Source organism: Rissa tridactyla, chromosome 3, assembly GCF_028500815.1.
Source record: "Rissa tridactyla isolate bRisTri1 chromosome 3, bRisTri1.patW.cur.20221130, whole genome shotgun sequence".
NCBI lineage: Eukaryota > Metazoa > Chordata > Aves > Charadriiformes > Laridae > Rissa > Rissa tridactyla.
Window position 1 is genome coordinate 26,117,229 of NC_071468.1, and position 13,915 is coordinate 26,131,143.

The window sequence follows — 13,915 nt, forward strand, 5'->3', positions numbered from 1 at the left end:
CTTCCTTAGGGACATCAGAGCTAAGTCTGCCCCACTGTATGGTGCTGTTTCTCATGGGGTTCGATAAGTCCACATAAAGTTTGATATACTCCAAGTTGGGCATGAACTTAAATCCCAACTCTGCACAGTTTCAGATCTTTGTGGTCTGGGACCAAGTGCACTAAGAAAACGCGCCCCAGCATGCAATTTAGTCAGAAACGTAATGACAGGGGCTAGAAGACATTTTGCAGAACTGTTAGCATTTATGAGGGTATAAGTCTATAAATTTTATCAAATATGGGTACAATGTTTTGCTCCCTCCCTCTCAAAAAAAACCAACCCAACCAAACAAAAAACCAACACAGAACCAAAACCCCACCCAAAAAACCAACAGTCAAGACAATGAGAGAATGTCTAATCAGATCAGACAATTTTTCACAGGATTCTTGCACTTTTAGTTTTCCTATTCTTTAAAGCAGTGGCTATTTAAGGATGGTTGAAATAAATTCATTCAAAGATAAAGTGAAAGATGCTAAAATAGCCTGAGACAACTATTTTTGTTTGTGAACCTAGAACAGAATTACAGACAAAACAGTGTTAGTGTAAAATTGTCGCCTATTTATGCAGCAGAACTGTGCTGTGGCACAGTAAAAACTCCTGTCTAGCTTCCTCGGCGAGAAAAATAAGCTCTTAACTGCTTTTCATTCTGTTGCACAGGCAATACAACTTTTGGAAGAGGATCTGCCTCCTCTGTGGCCCATGCACCTTCACAACAGAATTGTTAGGAACATCTAAAGATGCAAGAGCCAGAATGAACACAGCTTGAATTTCTGATCTCAAGCTGATAAGCAGGGTTGGCATTTGGAAAAAAAAAAAAAGGTCTTTTTTTCCTATATGCTGAGAAAATTTGATCTAGCAGTCTCCAAGTGGCAGTATTGTGGAACCCCACAATGCTGTTTTAACATCACTTTTCAGGAAATAAATAACTTAGAAAGTTGTCATGAAAGTCTCAATGATTGCAAAGCAAAATACAGCTGGTGTTCCAGCTCCTGCTGTTAGATGGATACTTTCTGTATTTGGGAACTGTTCTCTCAATGAGCTTGTAAAAAGTGAAATAGTCAGGACTAGTTCAAATCTGAAGACAGATGAAAGGAACTAACAGAAGGAAGAAAAGGGACTCAATGATGAGAAAGAACTAGCAGCTACAAGACTCCTGGAAATTTCTGAATAAGGGAAAAGAAGAAGATTGCATCATTCTTCAGAGAACTTTTCTCAACGGTTCCAAGTTCTTAGCTGAAATTATGGCTCTTACGAATCAGTTACATACACGCCACCATATCCCTGAGTACATTTATGTATAAATTTCCCAATAAGCGTAGTGACACAGTAAGTATAAAACAGCAATTCAAATATTTTCTACCAGGCTATGTTACTGTGAGTCCTTGTGAGACTTTTGCTGTGTCTGGCAAAAAACCAGGGGAATGAGAAGACAAAACTGTGACCATCCTCTGTCCTCCTAAGGTTCTTGGCTGGGTTATTTTGCATGGCAAGAGCCAGCATGTGCAATGGCAGAGAAGAGAAACAACTGTGCTCAGTGTGGGTCACTACACTTCTTCCTCTGCAAGGTATGGTCAAAATTATCTCCCCTCAACACCCAGGATGAGCAGGGCCTGGAGTAGAAAAGAAAGCTAACGGTCCTCAAAAATTACTCTTGATGGTCATGCATGACAAAAAAAGTTTGGCATAACCACAGCCACACTCCTATCTTCCAGCGTTGCTTTTGGAAGCAACACCACCAATCCTTCTGGCAGCCCTGCGCCCCAGTCCCTGCCAGTTAATCTACAGCTCAAAGGGGAAATGAGGAGCACTATTCCTGCCTTTTTCGTAATTCCCAAAGAACAGTTTCAAGAAAACATGGTTCCAAGGGTATTCCTACATTTTGATGTGTCGGTCATTGTACTTTATGTGCATAAGGACGCAAAAGAGAAAGGCACTCTAGAGGCATTACAAGATTATTTTTTTAAAAAAGTTCTCCCATGAATTTTAAAACCATTCCCACCCTCTTACTTCTTTGCTGAGCTCTGCTATAGGAATTACAAGCTGAATTACATGTTGACAAGCAATCATGAGGTCATGGCAATTTTAAGCTTTTTGAGAGAAAAACTAGTTTTATTTCTTATGTTTATGCTATGTTTAAGTCATAAAGGATCTACATACTCAAACTACTTCAGTTTCTGAAAGACTATGCTAAAACACCATGTACTGATCTGCTACACAAGCAGAACGCGCATGTTTGGTGGTATCATTCATTCCAGGTTCCACACTAAGCACATTGGTATCAGCAGGGTTACATCTGCAAGATGGACTTGGCCAACCCAACCATTGTCCATCCTACACTTTACTGTCATCATTACAATGATAAGAAAAAGGTTGCACGAACCTTCCCCAAGTCATAGAAAATCTGGAGGCTTTTTGCCTGTGATCGGCAAAAGTCATTACATAGCAAACTTCTTGTCTTTTTATAAAAGAGCCGTAGATTGCCAAGGAGGCAGCATGATGTAGGAACAACTCCCCGTTTTCTGTGTGCAGCGTAGTTTCCTTAGTTCTGTAAGTCACATACAACATAATGCACAACAGTGAACTCTGTACATGCGGTCACAGAGTAGCCTCTCCTGCATTTTTGTACTTATACATGCCATATGTAAAATAAAGGCTTTTACATGGTATATCAGATGTAGGTTCTTTGTGACTGATTCCGACCCTGCAATCATATTGATCCCAGCAGACGTGTCTGCACATGTTCTGGGACTTTCTAGATAGAAGGATCTTTCTGCATTGATATGATTGCAGGATCAGAACCTAAGACTGTGAACACAAACGGTAAACTACTGAGATTCAACAGGAACGGCTAAATTTAAACACAGCAATGCTCCAACAATTTTCATGCACCAACAGTTTGCACACAAAATGGAGGCTCAAACCAACGGGATTCAACAGAAAACGGCAGAACATGCTTTATAGTTTCAACTTCAAAAAACCTCCCAAAACCATAAGAGCATTTGCTTTTCTACGGCTCTCATCTTTGGGAGGTGACGGGGAAAAAAAAAAAAAATAATTACTGCCTCCTTATTAATGGAGACCAAAATGCATTTTTCTTGGTATTTTGCCAGTTCACTTTCCAATGAACTGCACCCACCAAGCAAGGTCACATAAATGATTGTAAAAACAAGTTTCCTTTGTGCATGAAGAGGAATGAATCATTTGGAAAAATGTGACATCTCCAGTACTATTCCTGCCACTACGCGATATTTCTCTGAATTATGCAATCCATCAATATTGCATTCATAAATGTATTTTTGGAAAAAATGACCTTAAGTAAGTTTCTGCATAACAGCAGCAAGTGGGATTTCTCAGGGAAAGTGAAAATCTGGAGGAACAGGAATGTGGAAGACCATATGCCAGCTACTCTACAGCAGAAGCTTCCAAATGAAAACAAGGGCCGTCTGAAAACACAAATGATGATAATGCTGAACAGCCAATCATTGAAGTACCCCTCCTTTTTCTTTCAGCTGCAAAGAAATTGGATGAGGGCTTTGCAAGGGATGCAAAGACAGATAGCAAAGTATCACACAGTCACACAGATGCCTCAGCTGATAGGTCTTGTGGTCCTTTGAGGTCCTTTGCTACGTGATTTCATTCCTCCTACACCTTTAAGCCCCTTCATAGCTAGGTATCTACAGATATGGCTGCTACCAGAAGCTGAAGTGCAATAGGGTGCCTAATACATCATTGTATGTTATCCAGCAACACCTCAGAGTTCAAAAGTCCAACAAAACCCTGTTTAGTCACAAGTTCTAACTACTTTGCTCCAACTCTTTTTATTAGCTTCCTTCAGCCCTTAAAATGTGTTCACTCTGTTAACTAAGCTAACTAGCAATATTCAGGTAGTTTCTGAAGGGAAAGATGCTGTCATATGAACTGCTGATCATCCTGAGATGTTTTTCCTACACTCATTATTGCAGCAAATGAGGCATATGATCAGCAACATATCTAATAGGTAGACGTGCTCTTACATGAGAGAGACAAGAGCATACAACACCTGGTACAGGAATCTCTCATCTTTTTTTGTTATCAACATCTCACACAGCAGTGGAGCTACAGAATAAGTTGTGGTTTTTAAATGATTTAGTTGTTGAATATCGAAAGGCACCTCAACCACTAATATACAAGTAAATTTTTTGTAGAAAAAGGACCTAATTTCACTGTCTTCAAAATCAAGGGCAAAACTTAGAGACAACAGCAGTCCAGGATGATGCCTCGAAGGATCCTGATACCCTTTCAATTCTCAATTCGTTCACTATGTGATTTACATAAAACAAAACAAATATAAATTCTGAGAATAATCTTCAATACTGCATCATTTAAATTTAATATCATAAAATAATGGTCTACTGTTTCTGACGAAGGAAGCCAAAAATTCCACATTTATGCGTGTTATACCAAACTCTTTGGTTCACTCAAGCCTTTGAATCTTGTATCTTGTATCATGGAAATTCCGGCTTGCAAATCAATGTCTAAGATGTCCTGTGAAACACAATCGGAGATAGTGTTGCACAGGTGGGAAGAAGTCCTAAGGCTTTCTGCCTCCATAAAGTAGGCCAGGTAACCACCTAGTAGTGATGAGAAAATATTTTCTTATCCCTACAAATTAATCAAATAACTGAATTCTGATCAGCATAAATCTGCTTTTGCTTCAAAGCAAGCTGAAAGGGAAAACTGGAGGCAAAATAAAGGCTTCACCATCTTCAATTAATGAACAAATATTAGACACTGAGAAATCAGCTTTAGTTTTGCGTATTACAATTGGTTTTAAATGCTCTCAGAAATTTATCTAATGAAATATTCATATACGACACTATGCATTTCACCCTAAATGCTAGAACAAAAGAAACCGCAAATAATTTCAGACTTTTCCATAAGAGTATTTGTCGGTAGTTTAAAGTTGCACCACGACTTCCACTAAGCTGCACCTCAACCACAGCACTATGGGCTTTTTTCCCCCCATCAGACCATCAACCTTCAAAAAGAAACTGCCATAAAACTACTGAAACTGCGTTTTTGTACCTTACTGTGGTCTTTAACTTACTGAAGAAACACATAAATCCAAATGACAATCCTGCTGTGCTGTACATAGATTTCTCTTCCATGTAAACAGCTGTATCTGCTGATGAACCATCAAGAGAAAACAGGACTTGGAATGGGTCTGGAGGCCATTCAGAGGTTCCTCCTATATCACGATGATATCAGTACTTTCTACATTGCTAGACAGATTTTTGTCTACCTGGAGACTGTCCTCCAAAGCTGGCAAACCAAAAGCTTACCTAGGTAATGTGTTTCAATACTCTCCATGCCTTACAGTTTGAAAGTTTCTCCTACCTCAACCAAAGCTTCCTTGCTACATTTTACAGGTTTTTTCTTCTCCTGACCTCACTGGTGATACAGAATAGCTTGTTAACATTTTCTTTGCAGAAACTTCTATGTACCTATTTCTCCCCTCAATACTTTCCTCTCAAAATAAAACAATCCCATTTATTTCAGGCTCATGGCTCCTAAACTTCAAATCATCTTGCTGTATTTCCCTCTCCCTAATTGTCAGATGATTATTATTTTTTTGAGCTGCTGTAACCAAAACTGGACATATTTTCACTTTAACCTTCAGAACATCATGTATGAGAAGAGGTCATTTCATGCATTTTACACTGCTGTCAATGCACCTTGGCATAAGGTCTATTTTTGTTGTAAGTGGTATGATGCTGTTGATGCACAAAGTTTGCGATCTGGTAGAACAGTCAGGTACCCTTCACTGCAGGAATTCCGCCCAGCCAGCTGTTCTGTATTCCTGTGGTAAATCATTTCTAACCAAGGGTGAAATTCACTCTTGGCTGGACATGTACTAAAGGACACCTTCTCAAAGGTTGGACATCCAATTCAATCTAAACTAGCCTGTACAAAATGCCTCTGAAGTCAGTGAAGAGTGACAATGCATCTCATCCCATGCTAAAATAGATGTACGTGGGATGAACTGCCCTAAAGAGAGGCAGTTCTCACAATTTGGCAAGGTAGACTGGATAGTTAAAGTACTGGTTTACAGTTAAGTTAAATGACGGCTGTCCAGTTTTCAGACAGCTATTCAAAGTAAAATACACCTGACATGCACCGTGCACTTTCCTCATTGATCTGGGCTCTCTTCCTTGAAAACCAGAGGAAGTGCAGGAAGCATTTCATACCTTTGTCACCCAATATACTTGTGTCCCCTCCCAGCTTACTGCATTTGTCCTTGCTTGCTAAGATAATTCAGCCTTCTAAACAAAAGCACTGCACAGAGCTGGTCCCAAGAGATGGCCCTTCCAAAAAGAACCCCCCTTGTTGGAGCCTCTCATTTTAAAGTGAAGGATTAATTAATTACTCTGAATGCAGGATTAAAACCAGTTTGTTATATAGAAGACATTTCTCCTGCTTTCTTATTAGAATGACATTGTCTCTTATGAGAAAAGTCTTACTAAAAAAAGTCAAAGCAAACACTTGTTGCAGGAACATTTTTCCTGGTAAATAACTTACGGGGCCAAGTTAAGTTTTAGAAACAAGCACTAAGGCTGGTCCGAACAGTTTGAGAACAAATTTAAGAACAAATACTCATACATGTAAGACACACACACCTCTGCTCTTGCAATTCTGGCAATAGCGATTTTAATGATGTACAGAAATTAATTTTGAATCCAGGTAAATTTAATTTATTTTTCACAAAAGGAAAGCAAATGCTAAAAAATACTGCTACCTGGCATGCTCAAAGAAAAACTTTCTTTGTCAGTGGTATGTGAACTGTGGAAAGCACTGCCAAGATGTTGCAAAGCAGTCCAAGTATCAGTCAAGGCAGAATTCTGGGAAAAGAGAAGGGATAACTATGGCATGGCAAGGGGCATTGCAGCATCCAAAGCTTGCCGCATGTGAGAAACAACCTCATCTAAATCTTGTTCCTAGAAGCAATCCACAAAGCTTTGGGAACACAGGTAGCTCACTTGCGTGGTCCTCCTTGCATTGACTATGCTGTTCTGGGGTTTAATTGCTTTCATGCTCATGTCCTCTCCACCCCACTCTTAGACAGCTGTATAGATTTTTGATAATACTTAGTCTTTGCAAAAGAACACAGTAGATCCTCCTCAATAACCAAAGGGCAAAACTAGAAGTGCATTTTATACATCTTCAGCTTCAGTGAAACTTTCTTTTAAGAGTTACTCATCTTAAATTTGCATCACTGTCACACACATGCTAATGGAAAGCTGCTCTCCAAGCACTGTTTTTAGATATTATAAAATAGAACTCAAAATTCCTGACTACAAAATGCTATACACTGGGTGCTTAGGGTTTTAAAATACTGATATTCTGAGGTTCATTTACTTGCCAGACCTGGATATGCCATGCACAACACCTGAAGTTGCACCTAAACCTGGAGATCTGATTTCTGCTCTGAGATGCATTTTATTGCTTGAGTTTAACATATATGTTCTTGACTAATTTTGTTAGTGATCTACAAATACCAATTATATTTACAAACTGTGAAATGCCAAGTTACAAACCTGAACTGAAAAATTTCACCGGTGCTTTTTTTTTAAAAAACAGATAAGAGTGATGAGTGATGTCTAACCTTACTTCCAAACTTACTCTCACAGCTATTTTTTTCTACTGAAACTATTAGCCAAATAACTGGGAGGAAATAATTTAAGAGAAAATGAAACCCTTTTAAGAAAACAGAAAACAAATCTTTTATGTTTCAAAAGTAAAAACCAAACATAAGCAAGCAATTCACCCCATTTTCCCTGCTTAGTATTAACAAAAAGGTTCACTATATTTTATGCTAAAAATGTACTTTTCTTAGGGTTGTTTGAATGTTTTTTGATTGAGTTCAGAAGAGGAATTGTTAATTTTATGTACATAACTTACTTTTTAATAGTTTCATTATTTTGGGATGCTTAAGTAGGACCTTGGAACTCCAGAGCTGACCTCTAAACCATTGCAAGGAACAAGAGGAGACAACATTGCAAGAAGGAGCAACAGACAGTGGTGGTCTTTGTAGGAGAGCGCTTCTAGGCACAGAAGCCTATTAGTGCTTCCCTCATGATGAAGAAATATTCCTCTACAAGACCTTTATTTGACAATGTGGGGCTCTGGCAGCAATAAGAACCTGAGAAGAAAACTGGTCTCACTTACGTTGAACTCCGGCAAAAAAACAATTAAAGCTGGATTTGTCTCCCAAGTCAGCTCACAGCACAATGCTGCATACTGCTTATTTAGCAACATCACAGGCTGATCCTGTCACCCAAGTTCCCCTGTCCTCAAACTCTGTCCTCAATAGTCAGAAGGTCTCTACGCTGACAACAGATCCACTACAAACTACAAAAAAACTTTAACTGCTCAATTATGCTGTATTATGCAGATCTCATTCACTAACCTTCCATAGAATCTATAGGGTTGGCTTTAGTATGCCTGTCCTTACTGATGCACCTGAAATGCAGAGCAGAAAAAAAAAATCCAGCCTGGCTAACTTGTCACACATTTATTATTTGATCTTCAGTGATTTCACTGACAGAACAGCCGGATAATTCTCTTTCCAGATTTGATGGAAGAAAAGCAATGTTTCTTTGTAGTCACACAGCCTGCATAGTTATTTAGATTTTGTCAGACAGATTTTTGACAGTTTTGAACAGAACAGAAAAGAAGTTTCTCCCAGTTAGTGCACTGAGAAAAGAACCTGGCTTAGCCCACCCAAGGTAATATTTGGAAAGTTCTGTTACCTAAAAAGCACATAAAAATAAACTTGCCTTCAATAAAGATCCTGTTCCAGTAGATTTTTCCAACATGATTTCCTCCAAGAAATATTAGATTTGATAAAATCAACATTGAAGTGCTAACAGATGCTAGGACAGCATGAAGTCGACGACGAATTCTTGGCGAGAAGAAACTTTCCTAAGGGGCAAAACAAAAGGTGCAGATGAAGTTAAAAACCCCTACAGTTTTTCACGCAACGTTAGAAAAAGACATTGTAGTTATGACAAACAACTTTTATACAGAAGTTCAAATCCTTATGGAATAGATCCCAAAGCTTTTAAAATATCTAGCAGAACTCCCACTGATGCCACTTAAGTTTGGGTAAAACTTCACAATAAAAAGCGGTGTTGAATCATAGCTGAGGTTGGAAGGGACCTCTGGAAGTGACCTAGAAAGGTCAGCAAAGCAGGCTCAGCTACAGCAGGCTGCTCAAGACTGCGTCCAGTAGGGTTTTGAATACCTCTGACGACAGAGACTGCAAAACCTCACTGGGCAACCTGTGCCGGTGTTTGACTACCCTCACAGTAAAAAAGATTTTCTTATGTTTAAATAGAATGTCTTGTATTTCAGCAAACTGACTGCCTTTTGTCCTGTCACTAAGTAGCGCTGAGAAGAGTCTGCCTTTGTCTTCTTCCCCTCTACAATTAGGTATTTATACACATGGACAATATTCCCCCTGAGCCTTGTCTTCTCTGTACTGAACAGTGCCAGCTCTCTCAGCCTCTCCTCTTATGGCAGATCCTCCAGTCCCTTTACCATCTTTGTGGCCCTTTGCTGGACTCACTCCAGCATGCCCATATCTGTCTTCTAGCGAGGAGCCCAAAACTGGACACAGTTCTATACATTCTATGTCTTAACTCTTTTCTTATTAAATGTACTCCTTGATGAATTTTTGCTGATGGAAACAAACAGTAACAACATGCTGGGATGGATAATGCTATCCAATAGGTTCCCATATGGAGTAAAGCCACCTCAGTATAAAACAAACAGCATCAAACAACTTCAGAAGCCACTCATGCTTTGGTTCATTAATAAGACTTCACTGAAAGATTCTAGAGTAAGATCAGAACCGGTTATCACAACGAGTATTAATAAACAGATACTTCCATATTAAAAAAAAGATTTAAATACACATGCAATCCCCAAATTTTTTTTCAGTGCAAATATTACTGCTCCTGTTCGAGAAGTGTAAACATCTGTTACAAAGTTTTTGGTACTGCTGTTCTAATGATACAAATAAAGTAGGTCTCTCTCCATCATATACTAGTTTATATTTTTCTGAATCTATATTTTGCATTATCACCTGAGGTGTGAGTGCAGCACGTAGACTGCAAGAAGATGGTTAAAGAAGGATGAGAAAGGTTTTGCTTCCTCCAACGTTCAGCTGTTAGAACAAATTTTAAAGAGCATTATAGCACATCACAAGGAAACATTGTCTCATTACTGCATAAGAAAAATATCTTGTTCATCATGGCCCCAGGCTGAAAGCCTCTTTACATAGTGCCTGAAGCTGCAAAAGACTGAATGCTTTGTATGAAGTGATGAGCATTTGCCAGGGCTTGGGAACTAAGGAAAATATCTGGAGCTGCTCAGCCTTCACATCATAAACGTTGATGTTGCAGAAAACAAAGTCTTGTGACTGCAGCATCAAAAAATAAAGAGCAGTAATTAATCTTTAATATCTGCAACCAGACCGGAATTCATGCTCAGATACCTGAAACAACATAAACGCATGCTCAAAGCAGACCTAAAAATACATTCCTAGACAATTAAATTGCTAGTTTTGTAAGCATCAAAACAAGTGTTTCAACTACTAGATTATAAAGTGACAAGTCTTCAAATGTATCACAGCTACAAGCATAAAAACACAATTTTAACACATGACTGCAAAGTATATCCCTGGTAAATTGAATGTTAGCCCCAGTCAGAGCTATATCTAGTGTATGGGTCAGTCTGAGTCAGCACAAAAATGGGGCTAGATAAGCTGTATAAGGCTGCATGCGCAATACAGCAATAGTCAACCTTCCATACAACACTATGAAAAACATTCACGTATGAGAACAGAGACTGAGATTTTTCTCTGAAAACTCTGGATGAAAATTAGGGCATCATAGGAGAAGGGTAGGGAATATAAGATAATTATATAAATATTCACAGGCACCAACGGTTACTTACTGAAACAACTCCTTCCCTTTCTAGTACTTTGCATCTCCAAAGCTGCCCAAGGACTTCCAAAACATTCTCCTTCAGTTCACACTTCTTACACCATGCTGATTAATTCTGATTGAGCTGTAGCTTATCTATACAGCATGGTCTATCATCAGATGTACCTTACACTCTCCCTTTGTCTATCAAACTTATTCATCAATTGTAGAGAGAAATGGTTTTAATTAGGAAAGGGGGAAAAAAGGAATCTTCTGGTAAATCTGTAAAAGAGTTAGAGACGGACAACCCATCAGACAGCTGGTGTTGGACTGCATTTTCCACCAAAGCACTGAGTAGACCTGGTAAGTTTGTGAGGTCTGCCTATTTTACAACCGAAAGCAGTCCAACTAAGACAAACAATATGAATAGCTAAAAAAGCTCTGCCACCTTCTTAAAAAACAATGAATATAGTTACTAAAAAATAAATAAAACTGTCACATATAATGCATCACCCTCTACAAAAGCGCTATATGTTAAACAATACAAGTTAACTGTAGTGCAGACCATAAAAGCCTTTGGTCATTTATAAGGTATAAAGGAGTAGTTTAAGACAGAAACAGTTTAGACAAACACTGAACTCTTTCTGGGTTTTGCTATAGCTAATTTCCATTAACTTTGCTAGGCATTGATCCAAAAAGCAGTACACATTTTCCTGAGAGTCTTCAATGTCAATGCAGCTTTTACCCAGCTGCAACGAAGGTAAAAAAAGAAAACCTTCTTTAAACACCTCATGTCATCTAGAAAAAGCTAACCTGAGCAGCTATTGTGCTCAAATTAACATGCTGGAAGCATTAATTTATCCATGAAAAAGGAATGAGGCTGGTCTAGATAATCCATAATAACATTTGTGATTTAAATATCTACCAGCATGTGAATTTTTCTGAATATACAGCAAGTTGTTTTCATCAGCAGACAAAATTAAAAAAACCCTCCACACCCACAACTCTTCATTATGCTATTTAACACTTTTAACAACATGTTCCATTGCAACAATACAAGCAGCTGCAATGGATTTGCGGTGTTTCTGTGGATTTTATTGCTGTCTCTTTCTCTCTCCTCTTTTCTTGTTGCAAATATGGCCAGAAGACAGAGTGGCAAAAGAGCACGTAGTGTTAAAATGACAACGAAGCCGTGGCTGTCTGGCTGAACCCCTTATATTTGCATCCTTCCTTGATGCTTGTAATCTTGCATCAATACTTTATCATACTTTACTTTTACTAATCACCCCATCTCCTCACACACTGTGAAATGAATGGGCTGTAGCATTTAAACTACACAAAAAAAAGAGACATATTGTCAAGATACCCAGTCCAAAGGCATGCGGCATGACATAGGAGATGACTTTAAAAGGCTGGCTCAGGCCATCTTTCCTGGAACTGAATGGAGTTTGGGTTACTATCCCAATTCAATTCCTACTGTAAAGGAAAATCAGCCTCAGACATTTTTGCCAGATGCTGGGAAAAACCTCTCCCTGCACATTGTTGGGTCTAGCAAAATTGTCTACCATCAGATCTCTCTCAACTGGGCCTTCACAGTCATCTTACAAAAACAAATGATACTATCATGTAGTGCAATACCTTGAAAAGTGAAAATCTATATGTTTTTGAGAGGGGTGCAAGACGACAGGCATGAAAAGAATCATAGAATACCAGGCTGGAATGGACCTCAAGGATCATATGGTCCAACCTTTCTTGGCAAAAGCATGGTCTAAACAAGATGGGCCCAGCACCCCGTCCAGCCAAATCTTAAAAGCGTCCAGTTCTGGGGAACCCACCACTTCCCTGGGGAGATTATTCCAGTGGTTGATTGTTCTTATTGTGAAAAATTTTCCTTTTGTGTCCAATCGAATTTCTCCAGGGGTAACTTGTACCCATTAGCTCTTGTCTTTTCCATGTGACTCCTTGTAAAAAGGGAGTCTCCGTCTTCTTTGTAGAGACCCTTTAAATACTGGAACATAGTGATAAGGTGTTCTCAAGGCTGAACAAACCCAATTCTTTCAGCCTATCCTTATAGGGCAGGCTTCCCAGTCCTTTGATCATTGTGGCCCTTCTCTAGACCCTCTCCAGCCTGTCCACATCTCTTTTGTATAGTGGGGACCAACACTGTACACGGTATTCCAGATGTGGCCTGACAAGGGCTGAGTATAGTGGGTTAATGACCTCTTTATCTCTGCTGGTGATGCCCCTGTTGATGCAGCCCAGCATTGTGTTGGCTTTCTTTGCCGCAGCAGCACACTGCGAGCTTGTTGTCCACCAGGACCCCCAGGTCCCTTTCCACAGAGCTGTTCCCCAGCCAGGTAGATCCCAGTCTGTGCTGCACTCCTGGATTACGTTTTCCCAGGTGCAAGACCTTACACTTGTCCTTGTTGAACTTGATAAGGTTCTTGTTAGCCCACTCTTCCGACCTACCCAGGTCTTCCTGCAGGGTGGCTCTCCCTTCCAAAGTGTCCACTACCCCACTCAGCAAACTTCATCAGGGTACACTTGATCCCATCATCCAGATCACTTATGAAGATATTAAACAGCATTGAGCACAATATCGATCCCTGGGGGACCCCACTTGTGACACCTTGCCAGTTTGAAAAGCGGCAATTTAGCACCACCCTCTGGGTGTGGCCTGTCAGCCAGTTCCCCACCCACCGCACAGACCGCTTGTCTAGATTGTAACGCATCAGTTTCTCTAGGAGGTGGCTGTGGGGAATGGTATCAAAAGCCTTGATGAAATCCAGGTAGACAACGTCCATTGTTCACCCCACATCAACAGAGCAAGTTACTTTGTCATAGAGGGCGATCAGGTTTGTCAAGTGTTATTTGCCCTTGGTGAGTGTGTGCTGGCTTTTCCCAATCAC

General features: G+C 39.6%; 1 protein-coding gene across 1 annotated transcript in view; it reads right to left on the bottom strand.

The window, feature by feature from the left end:
• HHAT (hedgehog acyltransferase) overlaps nucleotides 1–13,915 on the bottom strand; it is a 156,611-nt gene that overhangs the window by 55,282 nt on the left and 87,414 nt on the right. Inside the window, exon 11 of the mRNA XM_054196883.1 lies at nucleotides 8,856–9,000. Within this exon, the coding sequence (XP_054052858.1) occupies nucleotides 8,856–9,000 (145 nt within the window). The remainder of the gene's footprint in view (nucleotides 1–8,855; nucleotides 9,001–13,915) is intronic.